Here is a 25,048-nt window from a genome sequence, read left to right on the forward strand (position 1 = left end):
AACAAGAAGCTTCAGTCACTATAGCCATACCTGGGTCATCTTCCTCCTCCATTTCTACCTCCTTCACCAGACAGGCAACCTCTGGTGCCTGGCTCTTTCCACTCCTTCAACAGGCTCACATGGTAGGTCTGCTTGGGCTTTTTCTTGTCAGGATGATGGACTTCATACATGACCAGGCCCATCCGTCAGATGATTGTGTAAAGACCGTCACTTAACCCTTTTATGGTGTTCAGGTCTGTGGGACCCATTTTTATTTTTTAATCAAAGGAACAATTGATACGATTAATTATTTTTTCAAACTCAGACTCATTAGCCTTAGCTCGTTTTCTGTGAATAACATACATCAAAACACATTTTCGATGACCACACACTGTACCCCCCCACACACACACAATTACATACACGATATTCAGATCCACTGGACCTGGGGTTAATGAGAGAAGGGGAGGAGAGAAAAAAAAAAAAAAAGGGTGTACCTTCAACTCTGTCCTCCTCCTGTCTGGGCCTGCGGTTAGTGTGCGCGCGCACGTGTGTTTTGGGTTTCTGCCCTTGCCATTCAAGCACAGACACCTGTCTACTCTCACATTCCTGCACATTTTACCTTGCGTCTTGTGGGAACCAAACAGAGGTTCCTGTAAATTGGGGCGGGACACAAATGTAGCTTTTCCAGTGCGATTCCTTATCACAACTGATCAAGATTCTCTGCTCAGATGGCCTTGCAAATGATTCTGGAAGAAAGAGAAGTTTTTGATGATGTAGAGGAAGAACTTTCAGAATATGAGGATCACATTTCTGAAAATTCAGAGTCTGACAGTGATTTTGAAGAAGAGAATGAGATGGAGCATCAGCCAGTCCCAAAACGAAGACGAGCATGGGGATGAGGTGTTGTATAGACGGACATGGTTACCGTAGGTGTTCAGCTTATGTTGTGTAAACTGAACGGGTCAAATTTCTAATGAATTTCAAAGAAATTAAATCAGTTGTTATGAAAAACCTTGCTTCATTTGTAAATTTGAAGATAAACATCTTTTTTCCACTGATATCTTGACTATAATTGATTTCCTTTTTATAAAATTACATTTTATTAAAAAAAAAGTAGCACTTTGTTTAAATAAATATAATCTAACAAAGGTAAAGGGCAAATATTAACCATATATGCTGTTTATATTTCTTATAATTGGGAAAGTAAACATCTTAAGTACTTAATGTAAAATTGTGTTGAATTTAAAACACCAAAATGCAGCGGGTCCATGAGACCCATGAACACTGGCTGAGTAACAAAAATATGAACACCACACAAGGGTTAACCAACAACTTGTTGCTGGAGGAAGGAAGCAGAAGCAGCACCTGTTGCCCTGGCTGCAAGTCCTGATACCGTGCACGCTGGTCATACCAGGTTTTCTGCTTCTTTTGGGCCTCTCTCAGATTCTCCTCAGCCTCCTCATGGTATTGGCCAACCAATCTCTCATCTGCAGCACAAACAGGACCACCACTCAGTCTCTGGTTGAGGGCTCAGGTGCTTCCCAGCTCTTTTGTAGCAAGTCCAAAGGACCCTGAATATGCCAGTCATATAGAAGTTCAAAGGGAAAAAACCCGGTGGATGCCTGTGGCACCTCCCTGTAGGCAAACAGTAAGAAAGGCATGCCAGCGGTCCCACAGTCTCTCCCGGTGTCGTCCACAAACTTCTGCAACATCCTCTTTAGCGTCTGGTTGAACCGCTCCACCAGTCCGTTGGTCTGAGGGTGGTAAGGTGTGGTCCGAATGGCTGTGACGCCCAACTGCTTATAAAACAGCTGCAGCAGCTGGGAGGTAAAATTGGTGCCCTGGTCGGTCAGGATCTCATCAGGAATCCCCACCCTGGAGAAAAGCTGAACCAAGGCCCGAAGGACAGCTGGAGCAATGATGGTGCAGAGTGGGAATACCTCTGGGAACCTGGTGGCATAATCACACACAAGGATATACTGGTGGCCCCTGGCACTCTTTACTAGAGGGCCCACAATGTCCATGGCAACCCTTCAAAAAGGGGTGGAGATGATGGACAATGGATGGAGGAGAACCCTGACAGAACTGCGAGTTGGGCACGTCTTTTGACATGTGGTACAATGTCTTAATGTCATTGTACATACTGGGCCAATAAAATCATGAATTGATGCGCAAGAATGTTTTGTGATGACCAAAGTGGCCCGCCCATGGAAGGCTCTGTGCGCGCGCGCATGTGCCCCGCACCTCATGACGGGCTACACCATGTCAGACTTGAAATTGTTTTTTAATGACTTGGACTTGACTCAGCTTGAACACTGGGGACTGAAGACTGGGCTCAGACTTGAGGTTTAGTGACTCGATTACAACACTGACATGAAGTCTTATTTTTGCAGAAGTGTGTTATAACACCTACACTGGTGTGATCTGCCAACAGTTGCAATGTTTTAATTTATTCATGAACGACACATCACTTCAATAATTTATATTCAGAGTGAACATTGTGGAATGTCTGAGAGATGTGTTCTGATGTAACAATTTCAGGTCATCACAGGATTCCTTCAAAAATGTATTCATTTTTACCGTATGGAACGCCACGGACATCGATTCCTCTGGCTGCTACGTCTGTGCAAATCAAAAACCTCACCTCTCTTTTCTACAGAGATAAAGAACACACAGTCAGTCAGACATGCTGCTTAAAAAAATAAATAAAACAATCCACAACAACAACTTATTACCTTGAACCTGTCCAAGTTGTATTTGCGTTCATTCGGCTTCCGGTCACCGTGAAGACAGACACATGAGAACTGATGCCCTTTTTTATCAGGACCTGAGGAGACGAGATCAACTGAATGAAATGCAAGTGTACAGCTGTTCCTAATACAGTGGCCAGTGTGTACATATATATTTACTGTTTTATAAACTATAATCAGATATACGAAACATTCTGGGCAGGTTCTGTCCCTAAAGTTGACATCCATGTTTATACCACCTCTCAAGGAGTTGCTAAGAAGCAAACGAGGGCACGTATTGCATGTATGGAAACACAGGAATTAACTGCAGGTATTGTGAGTTCACCTCCTCCTTGTGCGATCAGGTACTGCTCCATATTGTCGCAGTCAATCTTGGTCCTGCAGAAGATGATGGCCTGGTCCATCTTGTGCTCCTTAATTGCACGGATCGTGTACTCGCCCTTCAGGATTTTGATTGCTTCTGACCACATCTCTAATCAAAATCAATAGAGTAATGTAAGGGTTATGCATAATGGCTAGCTAACTCTGAGACCACTACTGAGAACCGTATTTGTTTTTAATTGTTTAAGACAAACATTTATACTATTCAAGAGTACATCAGTGTAATGCTATATATTATATGGACACGAGTGTTTTACTAGGAAAAACACCACTCGTATTTTTCAAATGAACTATATCTGGGACATGGAGAGCCAAAACCGTGACATAAATCTCTATGTCACTTGTGAGGAAATCGATAAATTGTTTTAATAAATGAGGACTTTGTTTGTAAATGTGTCTATATTAAAAAAAAATAAAGATCACATGTTGGCTTGAAGATATGAAGTGCATCTTCTCATGTTGAAAAACTTGTATTTTTCATACAAAATATGTCGCGGATCTGAGTGACATATTTAAATAATATTGGCTGCCCCCCCCCATTCAGCTAGCATGATCTGGAACTCTTCAATTTGTTCAGTATCATGCTAGCTGAATGGAATACATCTGCTAGACCACGAAAAAAGGTTATCCAATATTATTATTAATACATACACACTTTTCCAGCTTTTCAATGTCCGTTGGTATGTTTTTCTCTTATAAACAGAGGGGAACCATCAGAGAAGGCCCAAACATCTCACAATTTCAAAATGTTACATTTATTTCATTATAAATAATTATCCAATTTGGCCTCATTTTCTATCAAATTTGCTTCAGAAATGAAAGGATTACTGTCCTGAAAACATTAAAATAGAGAGTTATCCAATGAGATTGTTTTGTTCGTCTCCTCTAGGCTGAGAAGAGTTTAGAGCTGGCTCACTCATTGGTTAAGTCTTCATTGCTGGGACAGAAGGCCAAGGCAGTGTATGTTTATGTAGGAAGTGACAGATTAATTAACCAATCAGATTTTGATTTATAATGGAAACGACCAAAAATTTGCCAACACGAGCTTAACTGCGAGTCGACGTGGTCAGCGCAGCAGTGAAGTAGCCTTCCAGCTGGGGTAGCATTCATCAGTATTGTTAGTGAATGCTAATAAAGTGGTCAAGCCACTGCTATCGAGAACAAGTAGCATAGGCTAATGACCAGGAAACTAAGATTTCCGTCTCCAAACTCTTCTTCCACACACGCCACGGTATTTTTCACTCAGACTTAAGTATTCATTGCCCTATGTAATTTACTTAGTTACTTTTAAAATCAACATTGACAACTACAGCGGTGCTTGAAAGTTTGTGAACCCTTTAGAATTTTCTATATTTCTGCATAAACATGACCTAAAACATCAGACTTCCACACAAGTCCTAAAAGTAGATAAAGAGAACCCAGTTAAACAAATGAGACAAAAATATTATACTTGCTCATTTTTTTATTGAGGAAAATGATCCAATATTACATATCTGAGAGTGGCAAAAGTATGTGAACCTCTAGGATTAGCAGTTACTTTGAAGGTGAAATTAGAGTCAGGTGTTTTCAATCAATGGGATGACAATCAGGAGTGAGTGGGCACCCTGTTTTATTTAAAGAACAGGGGTCTATCAAAGTCTGATCTTCACAACACGTTTGTGGAAGTGTATCATGGCACGAACAAAGGAGATTTCTGAGGACCTCAGAAAAAGCGTTGTCGATGCACATCAAGCTGGAAAAGGTTACAAAACCATCTCTAAAGAGTTTGGACTCCACTAATCCACAGTCAGACAGATTGTGTACAAATGGAGGAAATTCAAGACCATGGTTATCCTCCCCAGGAGTGGTCGACCAACAAAGATCACTCCAAGAGCAAGGCGTGTAATAGTCGGCAAGGTCACAAAGGACCCCAGGGTAACTTCTAAGCAACTGAAGGCCTCTCTCACATTGGCTAATGTTAATGTGCATGAGTCCACCATCAGGAGAACACTGAACAACAATGATGTGCATGGCAGGGTTGCAAGGAGACACCCACTGCTCTCCAAAAAGAACATTGCTGCTCATCTGCAGTTTGCTAAAAGATCACATGGACAAGCCAGAAGGCTATAGGAAAAATGTTTTGTGGACGGAAAAGACCAAAATAGAACTTTTTGGTTTAAATGAGAAGGGTTATGTTTGGAGAAAGGAAAAAAACACTGCATTCCAGCATAAGAACCTTATCCCATCTGTGAAACATGATGGTGCTAGTATCATGGTTTGGGCCTGTTTTGCTGCATCTGGGCCAGGCCAGCTTGCCATCGTTGATGGAACAATGAATTCTGAATTATACCAGCAAATTCTAAAGGAAAACGTCAGGACATCTGTCCATGAACTGAATCTTAAGAGGAGGTGGGTCATACAGCAAGACAACACACAAGTCGTTCTACCAAAGAATGGTTAAAGAAGAATAAAGTTAATGTTTTGGAATGGCCAAGTCAAAATCCTGACCTTAATCCAATCGAAATGTTGTGGAAGGACCTGAAGCGAGCAGTTCATGTGAGGAAACCCACCAACATCCGAGAGTTGAGGCTATTCTGTACAGAGGAATGGGCTAAAATTCCTCCAAGCCAGTGGGCAGGACTAATCAACAGTTAGCAGAAATGTTTAGTTGCATTTATTGCTGCACAAGGGGGTCATACCAGATACTGAAAGCAAAGGTTCACATACTTTTGCCACTCACATATGGGTCATTCCATGCCAAATCAACGAGGTTATGCTCGACCATCTCAGATTTCAATGAAATTTGGAGGGCTCAGAGATGCTATTAAAAGAAGTTAATCCCCAAAACTTGAGCTTCCTATCACCAATAGTTTCAGAGATACAGGCATTTGAATTTTTCGATTTTTTTGTTTTTTGCTCAAAACATACATATTTCAAAAGTGCAATATAATCTTTATTATGCAAGATAGAAACCTAAAATTTTGCACAGAGACTCAATGTCTTGTACTACAAGCTTCAACTTAGAATTTCAAATGGTCATTGTATATTAGATGGTGATTTTAACAAGGAAATTAAAAAGACAAAAAAAATTTGCATTTTTTGCATTTTTAACTCATTCTGGAAGGGTTAATAAATGCTTCAATAAGGCTCAAGTAGGTTAGGAGACATATTATTGAAGCATTTATTAACCCTCAAATATCAGTTATATGAAAATATATAAAAAAATTTGAATTTGGTGAAAATTGATTTTTTAAACCCCTGTAGTTTAATAATACTTGAGAGACACAGAACAAAAATTTGGAAATATAAAATATGGGTCTTGGAGATTACTGAAAAAAATTTACAAGTTCCTAACTGCTATGCCACATTGGATTTCTTGCTACTGAAAATGGCATGTTTTAGAAATCGTCGAATTTCAAAACCCTATTACAGACAAACTAGGAATAGTGGAGACTTGGTAAAACTGAAATTGGTAGATATTTCTGTGTAGATTTGAATAACATTCTTAGTTTAAGCATTACTGCCACAGGCAAGCTTCCAGAATGAGTTAAAAATGCAAAAAATGCAAATTTGTCTTTTTAATTTCCTTGTTAAAATCACCATCTAATATACAATGACCATTGAAATTCTAAGTTGAAGCTTGTAGTACAAGACACTGAGTCTCTCTGTGCAAAATTTTAGGTTTCTATCTTGCATAATAAAGATTATATTGCACTTTGAAATATGTATGTTTTGAGCAAAATGCAAAAAAAAATCGAAAAATTCAAATGCCTGTATCTCTGAAACCGTTGGAGATAGGAAGCTCAAATTTTGGGGATTAACTTCTTTTAATAGTATCTCTGAGCCCTCCAAATTTCATTGAAATCTGAAATGGTCGAGCATAAATTTGTCAGATATTTGTTGATTTGGCATGGAATGACCCATATGTAACATTGGATCATTTCCCTAAATAAATGACCAAGTATAATTTTTTTTTTTGTCTCATTTGTTTAACTGGATTCTCTTTATTGATTTTTAGGACTTGTGTGAAAATCTGATGTTTTAGGTCATATTTACGCAGAAATATAGAAAATTCTAAAGGGCTCACAAACTTTCAAGCACCACTGTATGGTCAATTTAGAGCCACCAATTAACCTAACCTGCATGTCTTTGGACTGTGGGGGAAACCGGAGCATCCAGTGGAAACCCATGCAGACATGGGGAGAACATGCAAACTCCACATAGAAAGGCCCTTGCTGGCCGCTGGGCTCAAACCCAGAACCTTCTTGCTGTGAGGTGACAGTAATTGCTCGCCACTGCTTATAAATATGCGTGAAGAATATCTAACGAAGCTTTGGTAGCATTTTGGGTGTTCGTGTCTTTAGTTACAGTTTATTTATTTAGTGCTGAATTATAGCATAGCTAAACCTAGCACTGGATTAGCCTCTCTCCCAATAAACAAACAAACAAAAAAAAGATTCTGCACATGCACAGCAGAAAAGCTGTCATTGGATATTCACATCAGCAGCGATGTGTGATGTCATGTTGTCTTGACAGCCATGCAATATCATAAACCATATTCAGTGCTCATTCTTCATTGGGTAGAGTGGCATAAAACACTTAGGATACATGATATACTAACAATATTACATGCTATCAAACCAAATGAATGAAAACTGCTAGAATGGAATAGAATACTGTGGCAGCAGGGGCGTAGCCAAGCGTCAGTTTGTGAATGGAGGACGGGGTCAGGGAAGGTGAGTGGCAAAGTTGAAATCAATACACTTCTTGTCCATTAATGTTGTGTGCGTGCGTGCGCCTGTGTGTGTGTTGCAGCGACGGTGGAAGATAGAAAAGGAGGGAGGAAGCGAAAAGGAAGGAACTCTCCCAACCAGAACACGTGTGAGACAGCAGCGAATGATGCTGAAAAGCAAAACTAGTAGTAAAAATTAAAAAAAAAAAAGAAAAGAAAAAAAAGAGAATATCGTTTCCTGCCTGTCATGCTTCAGTACTCCACCCACATCAGGGGCATACTACAGTGGTGTTGAAACCCGGGAGTATTGAAGGGAACCACCACATGGAGTCCTCCCCATTCAAGGACCTCATCCATGCCCTTACTACCGCCCAGCAGAACCAGCACCAAGCGTTGATTACCCTCCAAAAGGAGCAAGAACAACGCTTCGAAGTCTTGATGCTGGCCCAGCAGGAAGATCTCCAGGTGTTCTGGCACCTGCTCGCGTCGGCGGGGTCCTTGACCGCCACCACAGCGGACCCTCCCCACATCACCCTCACAAAGATGGGGCTGCACGCCGATCCAGAAACAGCCACTTGCTCAAAGAGCAAAATGAAGGAAGCGTCAGGGTAACCAGTTGAAAGTGCACCTACTACCACTACTAACTGGCAAGGCGCAATTCGCCACGCAACAGCTCCATGCCAACAGCTGGCTTGTATACACCGACTGGAAGTAAGCCATCCTGCAGCATGTCAGCTGCTCCCCAGAACAATCGCCAGCTCTTCCAGGCACTGCCTTTGGAAGTGGTCAGCCGGCCGGCCATTTGCATTCGGCCAACAGCTCCGGGACGCTTGCCAGCAGTGGCTGAGGGTGGACAACCACGATGCCGAGGGGATCATCGACCTGGTGACACTGGAACAGTTCATCGTGCAACTTCCAAAAGGAATGGCAGAGTGGGTCCAGTGTCACTGTCTGGCATCACTGGATCAAGCCATTGAGTTGGCAGAGGAGCATCTGGCGGCAGTTCCGACGGTAGGCATATAATCGCCTCTTCTCCTTCCCCCATGGAGGCGGAGGCAGGGGCTGGCTCCCCACCAGCTGGCCTGTCGCACCCGTGGTGCCCTCCCGTCTTCCCCTTGTGTGTCGGTTTTATTCACCTGAGGGGGAGACGACACCCATAACGCCAGCACAGAGGGCAAACCTGGGCTGGTATGCTGGCGCTGCGGGGAGCCGGAACATCTCCAGAGTCAGTGCTCCACAATGGAGGTGGGAGCTGTAGTCCGGATCCCTGACACACCAGAGACCACCCCCAATCAGACTGCATTCCGGTAAGTGGTCAAGGGGATACTGTACACAATCACACATTGGTGGATTCCAGCTGTAATCAGACCTCAAATCCACCAAAACCTGGTGCAAGGTGAGGCACTGGGGAGAGCACAAGTGGTAAAGGTTCTGTGTGTGCACAGGGATATTCACAACTACCCATTAATGTCCATCCACGTTCTATTTCAGGGAGAAAAGCATTGAAAAAAGTTGGCGGTTAATCCTTGTCTCACCCACCTGCTGATTTTGGGGCCTGACTGGCTGGGGTTCAAAGGCTTAATGGAACACATAGTAAGGGGTGGGTCCCGAGATAGTACTTCACGGGGAGATCCCAGTGTGGCATTGACTGGGGAAGCTGTCACAGAGCAGTCCATGTCAGCACCTCGTCAAAGCAATATGAGGAGTGAGGAGCAGCTCACCCCTCCTCCCTCTCTCAGGGATTCCCTCAAGGATTTCCCGTTAGAGCAGTCACGAGATGAGACTCTGCATCATGTGTTTGACCAAGTGAGAATAATCAATGGTCAAACTCTCCAGCCAAATATGATGCTGTACTTCGCCATTATTCAGGATAGGCTGTATCGAGTGACGTAGGACACTCAAACCAGTGAGCCATTAACCCAGTTGTTAACCCCAAAGAGCTGTAGGAAACTCATTCCACGCGGCTCACTTTAATCCAATGGCCGGACATTTAAAGCAGAATAAAACACTAGCCCGAATAATGGCCTGGTTTTATTGACCAGGGATTCGCGGGGATGTCCGTCGGTGGTGTGAGGCATGCCGCAAATGCCAATTAGTAAATCCAACGGCCACCCCAAAAGCGCCTTTGCGCCCTCTCCCTCTAATAAAGACCTCTTTGGAGAGAATTGGTATGATGTCGTCAGGCCATTAGATCTGTCATGTCGTTGGGCCATTAAATGAGTGTGCATGTGACAAAGGTTTCTTCATCTTCGGTCAGCATGAGGATATCACTTTTAGTTCTGGTGGACTATGCAACGCGATATCCAGAAGCGGTGCCTCTCTGCAATATTTCAGCGCACAGTATTGCAGGGGCACACTTCCACAATACCTCCTCGGTCAGGATTCCGAAAGAAATCCTGACTGACCAAGGCACTATGTTTGTCATGCACACTGCACAATTTATATGGGTTATTGAGAATTAAATCTTCCCACACCAGCGTCTATCACCCACAAACAGATGGTTGACTGGAACGATTCAATTAGACACTCAAAAACTTAATATGGAAATTTGTAAGTGAAGATGCATGCAAGTGGGATAAATGGCTTGAGCCCCAGTTATTTGCAGTACGAGAGGTCCAGCGAGCCTCCACAGAATTTTCACCTTTTGAATTATTATATGGGCATAAACCATGTGGCATTTTGGACATGCTGAGAGAAAATTGGGAGGAGGGACCTTCAGCTAGTAAGAACGAAATTCAATATGTTCTCGATCTGCGCGCAAAGCTCCACACCAGTCACTTAACCCAGGAGAATTTACGGCAGGCACAAGAATGTCAAGTCCGGCTGTACGACAGGGGCGGATATCTTAAAAGAGTTCAACCTGGGAGACAAGGTACTCGTGTTATTGCCCATGTTGAGCTCCAAATTAGTCACCAAGTGGCAAGGGCCCTTCGAGGTCACACGGCGAGTCGGGGATGTCGACTAAGAGGTGAGGTACTGCAAATATACCACCTCAACCTGTTAAAACATTGGAACGAGGGGATCTCTGTGGCATCAGTAGTGCCAAAGGCGGCGGTGCTGGAACTGGAGGTAAAAAAAAGTAACATCTCAAACTGCTCCGGTCCCTGGTGGAGACCACCTCTCACTGGCCCAACTCACGGAGGTTGCCAAGTTGCAAAAGGAATATTCTAATGTGTTCTTGCCCCTTCCTGGCTGCACCCACCTCATAGAACACCACATTGAAATGCCCCTCAGGAGTGGGGGCGCATAGCCGCCTTTACCGCTTACCCGAACACACACACAAAGGTGGTTCGGGATTAACTCAAGGCCATGCTCGACATAGATATAAATTGAGGAGTTACACAGTGACTGCAGCAGCCCGGTGCTCCTGGTTCCTAAGACTGATGGATTGGTCTGGTTCTGCATGTACTACAGAAAAGTCAATGTGGTGTCTAAATTTGACACACAGCCACTGCCTTGCAGTGAACAAGATCTTGCCTTGAACAAGATCCTCTGCCCCCATGCTGCAGCTTACCTCAAGGACATTATTTATAGCAATGATTGGCCGCAGCAACTCAAACACCTTAGGACCATCCCAGAGTCACTGAGGTATGTGGGTCTCACAGCCAACCCGAAGAAGTGTGCGACTGGGTGGGTAGAAGTACGATATCTGGGACATGACCTGCCACTTGGGTCATGGGCAGGTGCGTCCCCAAATTGACAAGACTGCAGCAATTGCAGCCTGCTTGAGGACCAAGACCAAAAAGGGGGTGAGACAGTTCCTGGGGCTGGCTGGCTACTATTTCATACCTAATTATTTGGTATGAAGGTTCATACCTAATTATTTGGATGTCACCCACCCACTGACTGATCTCACTAAAAAGGGAGCACCAGATCAGTCCAGTGGACGGAGCAGTGCCAACATGCTTTCACCAAGGTAAAAGCTGCACTGTGTGTGTGTGGGGGCCCCCACTTCTACACTCCCGACTTCTCTCCCCCATTATTTTGCAGATGGACGTATCAGACAGAGGGCTGGGGGCCGTTTTATCCCAGAAGGTGGAGGGCGAGGAACATCCCATGCTGTACATCAGCTGCAAGCTCTCGATGTGTGAAACTAAGTGCAGCACTATCAAAAAGGCGTGCCTGGCCATCAAGTGGGTGGTCCTCACCCTCCGATGGTATCTACTGGGGTGCCTCTTCACCCTCTGTCCAGACCACACGCCCCTCCAGTGGTTCCACCGCATGAAGGAGGCCAACGTGCAGATCGCCTGTTGGTATCTCGCCCTCCAGCCGTTTAAATTCAAGGTGGTCCACAGGCCGGGGGCACAGATGGTGGTGGACTTCCTGTCCCATCTGGGGTGTGCGTGTCATCCGTTGCAGGCCTGAAGGCTCCCTGGTCTGAATATGTGGCAGCAGGGGCGTGGCCAAGCGCCAGTTTGTGAATGGAGGGTGGGGTCAGGGAAGGTGAGTGGCAAAGTCAATACACCTATTTTCCATTAGTGTGTGTTTGTTGCAGTGACAGTGGAGGACAGAAAAGGAGGGAGAGTGTGAAGAGGTAGGAACTCTCCCGACCAGAGCACACGTGCATGCACGTGTGAGAGTCAGAGAGAGAGAGAGAGAGAGAGAGAGAGCAATGAATGAAGTGAATGACGCTGAAAAGCAAAACTAATAGTAAAAATAAAAAAAATCATAATTTCCCACCTGTTGTGCTTCAGTACTCCACCCACATCAGGAGCATACTACAAATACATGGTTTTATTCCACTGGAAAAAAAAAGTCCTGTATGTATAATAATTCCTGATATTGCACTCCGATGAGGTCACTCCCAGCGTTTTCCCACTGACTTGATGCACGTTGTCAAAATGGCAAACCGGTTCAAAATTAAAATTCTTTTGATTAACTTGTGTATTTTTTTTGTGGATATGTCTATATGATATAAAAAGAACATTACACTGTGGCGTGAAGATATGAAGTTTATCTTCTTGTGTTGAAAAATATCACTCGTTCGCTTCACTCACTCGAAGATAAACTTCATATCCTCACGCCACCCTGTAATATACATTTCACTTTAATAGCAACATTTGAATGCTGTACTTAAATAATGCACAGTGTTAAATATGGGTGTAATGATACACTTCAGTCACGATTTGATTCATGATGCTGGTTTCATGATTTTGATTCTCAGAACATTTCAAAACGAAATGTGAATGAAGAAAAATGATTGAAAAAGATTCATTTCTTTATTTTGTATAATAAATAATGCAACAATAGATCTACAAGCAGACGTTTAATCTGGGTCATTGCAAATGACTGACTGAAACAGAATGAGCTCCATAGCAGGAATAGAGCTCCAAAGGCGGCTAAAGTGACCAGTCTCAGTATTCTCTGGTGTTGTTGAAAAGCTGCTGAAGAGCCATTTTTAATTATTATAACATGGACGTATAATGTAAAGTTTATAATGCATGTTGGTCACATTCTGGAGGTATCGGGCTGTTGGACTTCACAAGTACATATCTCACAGTCTGTCTGGAAAGAACATGATCACGTGACCAGCTCTATGTTTTAACTCTATGAGATGTGCAAACTGAAACCTCTTGTGTTCTGTGACTGCATTGCATGCATAATTAACAGAATGCTGATTTTCATGAGGCTAATCGCACATTTTTGCATCATGATGCATCCTGTCACAATGTATCGTTACACCCTGAGTATTAAACTTAAAAAAAAAAAAAAAAAAAAGGGATACTGTGGTATACTGGGAATAGAACACTTCAAGACATGCTGTTAAGGGAACTTCAGGGTGGTACCAGTAACATTGCTTGGTGTTATCACACTACCTCGTCTTTGATTACTTTCCTATAACAGCAGAGCCTCACAATGTTTATTTCATTGCATAAATGTTTGTTGTTTACCTGCAGTGTTTGCTCCAGGCCTTGTGTAGTCTTTTGCATGCACTTCATCAGTCTGTAACAAAAATATCATTATATAAACATCTTTTGATCTACATTTTCACTCATTGTGTTGACTTTTGGTCTGATGAAACCCAGGGTTAGAAAAATCAGCAGCTTGGGCACTTTGGACAAGCACATCTCACATCTGAATTATTAGCTTTTTATTTATTCCCCCCCCCCAGGAATTTGAATGAGTATGCACTTATTTTCTTTAACAAGCATTAATGAATTTAACTATCTAGGCATTCTATCTTGGAAATGTACAAAAGTTTTAAAATAAACTGGTAAAGTGTACCCGGATGTGGTTTTTGCCCAGCCTTTCCCAAATCCTGTCGTTTTTAGGGTTGACTGGCACCACGACATGATGGACCGTCTCAGGCACAGAGTCTTCACCTTTCAGGTCCACCCATGTTGGGAAGTGCATGATCTTCTCCGACAGCTTCTTCACATCGAACGAGTGCAGGGTTGCTGAGCACACAATCACCTACAGCGCACGCAAAAGAAAGAATTCTCTTGGGTCACTTTGTCTACAATAAATACATACCTTAATCTAATCCACTTTTCTTATTAAGGCTCTACAAAACACCACAGAAAGGCACCTGCAGTCTCTTTCCATCAGAGGTGATCTGGGGGATTTTGCTGTAGACCCTCATGATGAAGTCGGTATAGCCAGCTGTAAGCAGTCCATCCTGGGGGGGGGGGGGAGACACACCAATCAGTGAAGGAGGGAATTAAAGCTGGAAGTGATATGTAAACTTAACATTTTTATGCAGATCTACATACACATTCATCCAGAACCAGGAAGCGAACTTGGGACAGATCGAGTTTGCCTGTGGATATGAGATCATCAAGCCTGCCAGGCGTGCCAACCACTATATCAACCTGAGAGAGAGAGAGAGAGAGAGAGAGAGAGAGGGGACAATTCTTGGGTTTCACGTGACGTCACATCCGCCTCATTAGTTATTCAAAACTTTAGCTGGTGGTCTACCAAAGCACAGTTGACAAGGTGTTTGTATGGAGAAGGTGCACTGCTCGCATGAAAAGAAAAAAAAAAAAAAAAAAAAAAGCCTTACGCTTGCATTGTTCTAGGTTGTTCGAATCAATCAAACCATGAAACTGAAGTTTCTTCAGGATTCCCCGTGAACTAATAAAAATGGGTGAAGGAACACAGGATTTCACAAAAAGACGTCGAGAAAGGTGACTTTTGAACCTCTCACTGAAATTGAAGGGAGCTGAGTCGAAGCATGCTCAAGTTTGCAGCGATCACTTTGTGAAAGGTTTGTATATCCCTCTCAGCTATGTCCTTAGTGTTTTCCAAGTACCTTTCTTGCTAGGTGTTGTTTTACGGTACTTTTTTTCAGGTCAGTGCGAACACAAGTGAGAATCAAGCGAACTGTTTATTTACACTTCAGCTTGCAGCACTTCGTTGTAAAGAGGCAAATGAAAAGCTTAAAAAATAAATAAAAAATAAAATAAAACCCACGCATGCGCACACATGGGCAAAAACAATACAGGATTCACTTGGCAGCGACTTGATACCGAGGTCCTTTACCCAGCCACATACAAAAAAGTTGTAAGCCTCCATACTCTTTCACACTTTCATCTGTTTTGCGGTGTAGAAGGACGTCTGCAACACCAGATAGTTTGAGATGTCGGGGAACTCAACTGAAGGGTAGTTTTCGAGAACGAATGACAAATCCTTCTTTCCCAGACCATAGGGGTCTAATTCCATTGCACATAGCAATCTTCTGAATATATCTAAAGTGAGCAGTGGCTTCTAGATTACGAGCATACTCGGATAAATTGCAAGCTGTTTGCACTACAGCAGCTATTTTGGTTTGCTTGACCACCAGCTATTTTACCGGAAGTGAAATCGATAAGAAAAGGTCACGTGACTGAAATCCAAGAATTGCTTGTTCATACTTAAAAAAACAACAACCCTAGAACTGTATAAAAACAAACTAAATTTGTTGTAATGCAAACACTGATTCTTCTGATATCATCCACACTAATACAGCAGCATTAATGGTAGAACTAGTTCAAGTATAAATGTCACAGTCCAAAATTCAAGACCAGCCCGGCTCAACAATCATCGCCCAAGTAAAATGATCACACCACACGTACCCCGCTTTCCAAAACAGACAGCTGCTCTTTGGCTGCCACGCCTCCGATGATCAGCAAATCTCTGCAAGAATACAAATACCATCAGCTTCAGACAAAGTGAAACTCGCAGGCCTAATCTAATCTAATGTCCCTTATGTGCTCACCGTAGTTTGGGATTGGTCACGTATTTCTTAAACTGGCTGACGTTGTTCAGGGTCTGCTCGGCCAATTCTTTCGACGGCTCCACGATCAGAGCTTTTGGGCTGTGGGAGCTTGTTTTGACTTGACTCACCGTAGCACTACCTACAAATGCACACACACACTCAGACTACCTCCCAAAACAGATCTTACTTCATAACTCGCCATAAACTGATATTTTACTCATTAAATCTTATAATTCAAAAGTACTGGTAAACCTGAGAGAAATCATATCCATGTGTTACACCAACAACCCCCCTCCCACAGCTGTAGAGAAGTACTGAAGCTCACCAGTCTGAGTAGTTTTGACCACGTGGCCATCGGGTGCTTGGTCAAGAGCAATGAACCCTTCTTTGGGGGCATTTTTGAAAGGCTCTCCCCCAAAATTAAACTTCAGTTCAGCATTCTGCTCATTAAAAAAACAAATGTGCTTTTAGTCAATACAGACCATGTTCAAAGTATTTAAATATGCTTTAATAAGGACGTCAAAACATTGTCATAAGAAAATAAATCAACAGCGTAGATGCATCATTTCCTGAAGCGTTTCATTCCTCTGATACATCATGCTGTTTTCCCAAAAGGTTTGTATTTTTTTAAATAAAACGTTAGACATTATCTGCTTACATTTATATTTAATTATAGAACATCCACAAAAGTGAAAAGCACCCAACTATTAAAGGCATGTATTCTGTTTACCTTAAGGACACAGGAGGCGAAGAATGGTTGACGTTTCAAGTTCTGCGGAATCTCAAATGCCAAGCCCAAATCATTTCCTGAAATTTTTTTTTTTTAAATCAGATTTTTAATTTTAGTGACAGAAATGGAGTCAAACATGACATTTTGTGATGGAAAAACCATTTTAGTATCATAATTGTGTTTAAATGCTGGGAAATAAGAGACAAAAACCATTTTTGGAGAAGGACAGCTGGCCACTGTCCATGTCGATGTAACATCCGATGGTGTCGTGCATAGTGAACTCCTGTTTAAAACAAACAAAACTTTGATTTTTAGCACAAGAGCGCTCAATTTAATTGAAATGTTTTTTTTTTGTTGTTGTTCGCTCACCTCTCCATAACTGTCAAACTGCTTATTATGGGATTTCTTTCCTGTTCCTCCAAAGCCGAAGCCAAACTTGTCTGTACCTGTGCAAGTATGTATATTCATATAAAATGTACAAAAAAAAGTCTCAAAAACTTAGTTTTCATCTGAACGCTTCAAGTACTCCTCGCTGCAGAACCAACATTGCTAAGGTCTTGCTAGACGGTTGCTATGGTAGGACAGCTGGTTGCTAGGGTGTTGTCCCGATACTATCCCACTTGCTTCCTAAGACGCTGCTAGGTACTGGCTATAGTGGTCATGTTACATAATGTGTTAAATGATGCAGGTTACAGGAACCTTAACAGAAAGCGTCACCATAAGAAGTAACAACATACCCAGGTCCAGAGATGCCTGACCAGTGGACCATCCGACCCTGCACAAGCCTTGGTCGTGGCAGGAGACTTCATAGTAATACTTTCCTAAAAGAGAAGGGGGGAAAAAAAGGGGGTTTGCTGATTGTTATTTTTGTCACTGTACTCATTTACACCTTTAAACTAGATTTATAGCATTTTACTGAGATTATCTTAAACTGGATCTTGGGCAAAGCTCCTGTTAGTGACACTCACTGCATCGCAATACATTATACTATACACTACAGAGTGCTTTTTAGTCTTATCTGAGGCTGAGAGCTGACCTTTAGTCACGGCCTGTGTGGAACGGCAGCCGTGCCACTCCTTAAACTCTCTGCTCTGGCAACAAAGCCCGTCCGGACCGATCGCTGAAGAACACGAGATGAGATGAGCAGTTTTATTTCAGGTGAATTTGATATGTTTAGGGGGGAAAAAAAAGTAGTCAGAATGAGCACAGAAATACAAGAGTAAATGAACTGAAAAGAATTTCAGTTACTTTTGCCTGAAGTCACAAAACCTTTCAGTAACATTGATGTCCTTCATATTTATGTACATATGCAATCAGAACAGGACAGACTAACCTTTTATAGAGTGCCGTTTATTTTATCATAATCAAATGAATTGTCGTATTAGTCTTACATTTATAGATCTCTTTGGTTTCAAAAAATTTTCCCTAAATCTGAGTGCGATTTAAGCTCATGACAATTATAATCATTTAAAAGCCAATCAACTGACATTCAGATCAAATGTCTCTTTATATGCAGCTTTACACAGACAGAATTTAGGAGCTCTCTAGATTTATATGAATATCAATTTATTTTGGGAACAAACCCGAATAACTGGATTTGTTTAATAAACGAAGCTCGCTTTGTGAACATCAACACTTTACAATTAAGACAATTAATGAGTGGAATTTAAGGTTAAATTAATGACTCACCAAATGCTGGGCTTCGGTCGTATGGGTTCATCTGCCATTTATTAAACACTAAAATGCAAAGAGCAGAAAGAAAAGAAAGTTTGCTCCAATGTGGCACAACACACATCAGATATGAAAAGAGGTGACCATTTTCACCTCCATCAGACTCTACCGCAGAGCTAGCAGTGTTGTACTGGAGTCACTAAACCTCGAGTCCGAGAGTCCAGTCTCGAGTCCCCAGTGTTCAAGTCTGAGTCAAGCCCAAATCATTTATATATTGAAAAAAATAAAAATAAATTCGAGTCCACTATTGATCAAGTCCAGTCCGAGAACAAGACTCCAACTGCACCATTTGATGGTGGCTGTTTTAGCGCCATTGACATTAGTTTGTTCCTGAACATGACATATGAACAGGTGACTGTGCTTCTCTTTATCAGGGAGTGTCAAGTATTCTGTCACAGATGGTTGGGAGACGGATGCAAGTACAGAAGGTGTGTTTATTAATACAAGTGAAAACAGGTAAACAATCCAGAACGGCAGGCAAAATCGTAAAACAATGAAACAGGCAATAGGTCGAGTGAGGCACAAACAGGCTATTGTAGACCCAGCAGAATCAAAGACGAGAAACAGGAAATCAGGGATCAGGAAACCAAACAAAGAAATGAGGCTCGGTAATGTGTCAGCAATGCAACTCAATACTTCGCAAAGTAAGTGCATTTTCACAGTTTTTATATGGGTGCACTGATTGCGCCTTAATACTGTGCAGGTGCGAGTCATTTATGGCGCGCGCACAAGAGTCCGCTTGGCGTGCGCGCTGTCCGGAATGAACCCAAGAGTCTATCTGATGCACGTGCCAAGGCACGCAGGTGTGACACTCTTGCATGAAATTATTACAAAAATTAATGTAGATATAAATTATGGCATGTTCCGAAAAATAAAGAAAAAAATCTGAGTCCTCGTCTCCAATTTAGGAGTCCAAATGCAGTTAATGCAAGAGTCCAAGTCATCAGTGCTCAAGTCCAAGTCAAGTAATGAGTCCTTTAAAGGAGACATGCATAACCATAGCCTCACTTTTTGTTTATAAATGGCTTGAGACCTCAAAAATGGCATAGGAATAGTTAAAGGCGTCACGCAGTGGCGATAAAAGTCGCATTATTCTGCACCAGAATGCTTTCGAGATTCGAAATAAATTGACCGTCGATTTTTCAAAAGCTTCCCGCGGTTGTAATCGGTCCTTATTTGATCATGCCCATCACTTGAAATTTTCCGCGTTCGCAGCGCCCCCTCTCGGTCAATGGAACAGCTGCGTGACGTCATACCAGTAACCACTCGGTGCAGTTGCAATGACGGACACACCAGAAAATAGGAGCGATGCTGAGGAAATTAGCTTTGATTTTACCGATACAGAAGAAGAAAATGGCCCACAAGTAGAGATTTTGACAGCTGAATGTCCTGGTGGTATCCAGCCTTACAGATTTGAACCTGAGCGCTCATCTTCAGAAGAAAATGAGGACAGTTCTGACGACGACAGAAACGAAGACCGGCGACTTGAAGACTTGTTTTGGTTGGTTTCTCTGACTAAATCACTAGTTATGTGTATTTTTAAAGACCATTTTCACTTGAATTAGAATGCTGTGTGATTAATCTATGATTATGTGTAATACTGATAGTTGTAGGGGGTGAAAGTATAGCTAGAAAGATTGAATTCTAGCAACTTGACAGCTTGCGATCTCGCGAAATGCAGTGGGCCTTCTGATACAGTAGACCCCTTGATATTCCAGTTTTCATCATTTTCCTTTTATTGCGGTTGATTTTAACTTGATATTCAGTATGTTATAGGCTGGGAGTATTGAGCTTTGTATTGTATTGTTTAGTAAACGTACAATCGTCAGTAATAAGTGATAACTAGACCGGACAATTCCCCGGGGGAAATTGTGAGAGGATGCAGTGCGCGAAGCAATTCGGTCACGCATGTTTGCTGGCCGTGAATGTGTGACCTGCAATGATGTTTCAATGCAATGATTATGTGTGTGCTTGAGACAGCAGCCGTCATGAAGAAGAGCTATTCAAGAGTATAAACAAAGTGACTACAGGCGGAAATTAGCATGTACTGCTATAACCTGGGATAGACATCTGTCCTTACCACAAGGATAATGTTTAATTTGTGCACTGTCCCTTTTAAAAATAAAATAAACTCTAAACTCTAAGAAGAGTGTTTGTAGTTTGTATGTACGAACAGAAGTGTTCCTAATAAAGTGGGCGGCTAAGGTGACGTGTCATGCCGACCGAGGCTGTTTTTTTTTTTTTTTTCACAAAAAAAAGAAATTCACAAAATTCTTTCACAGTGAGCGCTAGAAGGGTCTCCTGAATAGACGGATGTAATTTTTTGTCTGTAGTGTTAAAACTGAGAGACTTTTCTGTCACTTTTATAATGGGTGTCAATGAGCTAAGACACACAAGGTATGGAGTTTTGTGCTGTTTTATATGAATGACCAGGCCTCGAACAATGACAAATAACTCGACAACGGAAGCAGCTATTCACAAAATTCTTTCACAGTGAGCGCTAGAAGGGTCTCCTGAATAAAATGATGTATTTTTTTGTCTGTCGTGTTAAAAATGACGACACTAGAACGATTTAAAAATGAGAGACTTTTCTGTCCCGTTTATAATGGGAGTCAGTGAGGCCGCTCACCTGTGCTCTCCTCACTTTGAGGCTTCTCATTCAAAAACTGTAAATCCTATCGTTTAGGTAGACACATTGTGTGAATCAGGACAAGTTTTACTACTACTTTTGAGAAAATCATGTCTGTAGAGTGAAATTTGTGGCTGAAAACACAGTTTAAGCGAGAAAGTTTGAGCTTTTTTTCAAGCTGTCTACACTCTAAGCTTAACGACCCTCACTGGTGTGTAACGCAATAGACACCCATTCAAAAGCCGGATTTTCTCCCGGAACCCACATGGCGTTTGAGCCGGGACTGATCCGAAAGTGTAGAACCTAGCAGAAAAGTTGAATGCCAGATCCACAGAGGAGAAGTTTTCCTACGTTTTAGAGTTAGAATCACGTCTCTAGGTGAAAGCATGCCAGAGCAGCGGATGTTTGAAAAAGTGCTTTTTTTTCAATTAATTCCATAGAAATGAATGGGGTTTTTTTGGACGATTTTTTCGCGACTACGTCGCGAGAAAATCGTATTCTGTAGAGAAAAGTAATAACATAGCGAGTCCGATCGAGCCGCACGTTTTGATGTATTGTTTGTCTGTGTGCGATGTACGGTTATTGAGTTATTCGAAATCGAAATTTGCGTAGGAATAATAAGAAGAAGCGGAAGAAGAAGAAGAAGAAGAAGAAATACGTAGAAGAACAATAGTTGCAGTGCTTTGCACTGCAACCTATGGGCTCCCCTAGGGGAGCCCATAGGTTGCTGTGCTGCAGCACTGCATCCTAATTATTAGTTAAAGGCAGCTCTGTGGCATAAATCTTTCAATTAATCTTCTGTCATCCATTTGCTAAAATTATGTGCCACATGTGTTATCAAGACAACACTTCATGTGACAAAGATAGATATGACAAATACATAAATGTATGAAAATCATTTTGTACAATTAATGATTGATACATAGAAACACTTAAAACGTGTGTGGCAGCGGGGGCGTGGTCAAGCACCGGTCTGTGACAGGAGGGCGGAGCCAGGGAAGGTGAGTGGCAGAATCATTACACCTGACGGTAAGTAACCTGTGTTTTGTGTGTTTTCCCAGTAACCGCGCCCTATTTAAGAAGGCAGAGCAGAGAAGAGCTCATCCCGGGACAAGAACACAGTGTGTGTGTTTCGCTATCAGATTAAAACTGGCGGTTATACTGAAAAGTCTGGCAATAAAAAGCCTATTTGCATCTGAAGCGTTGTCCTGCCATCCTCTGTGCTCCACCCACACTTCAGAGAGCTCTACAGTGGTGCCAAAACCCAGGACAAGGTGGAGCACCAACCTCGCAGCCCCATGGAATCCTCCCCGTTCGCGGACCTGGTCCACGCCCTCGCCACGGCTCAGCAAAGCCAGCACCAGGCGCTCGTCACGCTCCGAAAGGAGCAAGAGCGGCGCTTCGAAGCCCTGGTGCTGGCCCAGCAGGAAGATCGCGAGGCGTTCCGGCATCTCCTCGCGTCGGCGGGGTCCACCAGCGCCGGCGTGCGCCCCACGCGCTGGAGGACGGCCCGGCGAAGGTCCGCGTAGGCCAGCCGGCGGGGAGTTATAGCGCGGCCAGCTGCGCCTCTCCCGTCAGGAGGGGGAGGAGGCGCGCCGCGCGCTGCTCCATTGGCCACCCCGAGGCTTCGGCGACCTGCTCGAACAATGTGAGAAACGCCTCGGGGTCGTCCTGCGGGCCCATCTTGGTCACGGTGAGGGGAGACGGGCCCGCGGCCGGGGCGCTGGTGGACCCCGCCGACGCGAGGAGATGCCGGAACGCCTCGCGATCTTCCTGCTGGGCCAGCACCAGGGCTTCGAAGCGCCGCTCTTGCTCCTTTCGGAGCGTGACGAGCGCCTGGTGCTGGCTTTGCTGAGCCGTGGCGAGGGCGTGGACCAGGTCCGCGAACGGGGAGGATTCCATGGGGCTGCGAGGTTGGTGCTCCACCTTGTCCCGGGTTTTGGCACCACTGTAGAGCTCTCTGAAGTGTGGGTGGAGCACAGAGGACGGCAGGACAACGCTTCAGATGCAAATAGGCTTTTTATTGCCAGACTTTTCAGTATAACCGCCAATTTTAATCTGATAGCGAAACACACACACTGTGTTCTTGTCCCGGGATGAGCTCTTCTCTGCTCTGCCTCCTTAAATAGGGCGCGGTGACTGGGAAAACACACAAAACACAGGTTACTTACCGTCAGGTGTAATGATTCTGCCACTCACCTTCCCTGGCTCCGCCCTCCTGTCACAGACCGGCGCTTGACCACGCCCCCACTGCCACAATGTGTTTTTAAAAAAAATAAATTTTTTTCTATCAATACCTAGCCATGACCTTGAAATCAGATCCATTGATAACAGTCACAAATAGTGTTCAGTGTTCGTTGTTACAGCCAAACACAATACACCGATTAGGCATTTTGTATCACAGAATATTAATACATCATTTCATAGTGTTTTGAGTGTTCAAAACTATCCACAAACTGAATAAATCCACAAAATCTGCAATGTAAACAACTCTGGTAAACGCACGCTATAGAGAAAACATGGGGACAGGCCAGCATCACCCAAGGGAGGTTACTGGTATGACGTCACACATAAGTTGACCTAGTTAACGGCTGGCTGCCTAAATTTGGCTGTGCACGTCAACTTTAAATGCTTGTAGCGGGCGCATCGTGACACTGAGATCGCGGGAAACCGAGGGGCTTGAATAACCCACCAAACCCGACATTTTGACACATGATATAGCCTGATTGCTGAAATTACCGCACGACGCCTTTAAGTGTTAACAATAAATCTAATATAGTAGTTTTAAAATGATTCATTTAGGTAGCGGTCTGAGTGAATGACCTTGACATGTGTGACGTCACCGCAGGAAGGCTATCGGTCTCGTCGCCATTTCCGCTATACTAAAACACAGAACTGACTGCAACTCCAATTCTCCATTTTGAGCTAATTTATCGCCATGCCATGTAGATGTGTTGCTGGCAGGTGCAGCAACACCACAGAAGGTGGATTTATGTTGCATTCATGGCCCGAGAATGTTCAAACTGGAAAGATTTGGACGCGTTTTGCAAGAAGTTCACAGGCACATTGGGTGCCTATGAAGTGGTCTCTCCTCTGCACATTTCACTTATGACTCATATGAGACCTCTGATCTGTTGGAGCATTGGCTATAAGCCCATATTGAAAGAGGGTGCAGTACCAACAATTAAAGGAAAACTACAAGAAAAGGAAAGTAAATTCAGTTGTAGGTTGAATTGACGTGGAATGACCCTTGCACCAGTTCTCGTGGAGTGTGAGCCGAGGGTTGTTGCTAAAATCCGGGACATATTATGACCTCCCTGCGGTTGTTGGTAAAACCGGTGACATCCCGTCCCAGGTTTTAGTAACTGCCTGAGCCGAGCAGTAATGGAGTACTCAGTATGGAGAATGAGTGGAGCAGCCGTCTGATTTCTCTGCTGGATATGCTTGCTTCAGCAGCAATATCTCGCCCTTATGTGGAAGAAGTGAATGAACGGAGAACTGAACGAACAACTGAAAGTCAGATTGTTTCAAAACAATCAGTCACAAGATCAGCCTTCAAGAAGCAAGAACACAGACGGGTAAGATGCGACTCTCATTCGGATACAAAACACCACTCGTTTACCTGCACTTAGATTAATACATGTAACTTGTATTGTGTGTTTAAGTTACCAGTATAAGATTATTTAATTTGCTTCAGAATGTGATTGTCTCAGTTCATCTGATTATTTAATTAGCCTTTTACGTTTTATCAGTGAAAATGCCTGCATGTACATGTATGTTGCATAAGTTATAACACCCATCCTGTTTTAATGAGAGTCAACCCACAATCAATGAAGTCAAATCAGTCTTAGTTGAGCAAGTCGGTAACGGTATTTCTTACTTTCACCACAAATTTTTATTTATACGACTTTGGTCTATAGCTGTAAAAGGCCTCGGC

General features: G+C 43.1%; 1 protein-coding gene across 2 annotated transcripts in view; it reads right to left on the reverse strand.

Annotated features, from left to right (window-relative positions):
- ddx1 (DEAD (Asp-Glu-Ala-Asp) box helicase 1) overlaps positions 1 to 25,048 on the reverse strand; it is a 45,059-nt gene that overhangs the window by 7,184 nt on the left and 12,827 nt on the right. For both annotated transcript variants that reach the window (XM_060914125.1, XM_060914126.1), the window contains 16 exons: positions 18,441 to 18,488; positions 17,788 to 17,871; positions 17,489 to 17,572; positions 17,121 to 17,197; positions 16,962 to 17,034; positions 16,752 to 16,828; positions 16,347 to 16,461; positions 16,022 to 16,160; positions 15,879 to 15,939; positions 14,538 to 14,636; positions 14,354 to 14,443; positions 14,050 to 14,238; positions 13,716 to 13,767; positions 3,058 to 3,204; positions 2,718 to 2,809; positions 2,563 to 2,635 (listed from right to left, as the gene is read on the reverse strand). In XM_060914125.1, coding sequence (XP_060770108.1) covers positions 2,563 to 2,635; positions 2,718 to 2,809; positions 3,058 to 3,204; positions 13,716 to 13,767; positions 14,050 to 14,238; positions 14,354 to 14,443; positions 14,538 to 14,636; positions 15,879 to 15,939; positions 16,022 to 16,160; positions 16,347 to 16,461; positions 16,752 to 16,828; positions 16,962 to 17,034; positions 17,121 to 17,197; positions 17,489 to 17,572; positions 17,788 to 17,871; positions 18,441 to 18,488 — 1,500 coding nt within the window. The remainder of the gene's footprint in view (positions 1 to 2,562; positions 2,636 to 2,717; positions 2,810 to 3,057; positions 3,205 to 13,715; positions 13,768 to 14,049; positions 14,239 to 14,353; positions 14,444 to 14,537; positions 14,637 to 15,878; positions 15,940 to 16,021; positions 16,161 to 16,346; positions 16,462 to 16,751; positions 16,829 to 16,961; positions 17,035 to 17,120; positions 17,198 to 17,488; positions 17,573 to 17,787; positions 17,872 to 18,440; positions 18,489 to 25,048) is intronic.

This window comes from Neoarius graeffei, chromosome 2 (assembly GCF_027579695.1).
Source record: "Neoarius graeffei isolate fNeoGra1 chromosome 2, fNeoGra1.pri, whole genome shotgun sequence".
Lineage (NCBI taxonomy): Eukaryota > Metazoa > Chordata > Actinopteri > Siluriformes > Ariidae > Neoarius > Neoarius graeffei.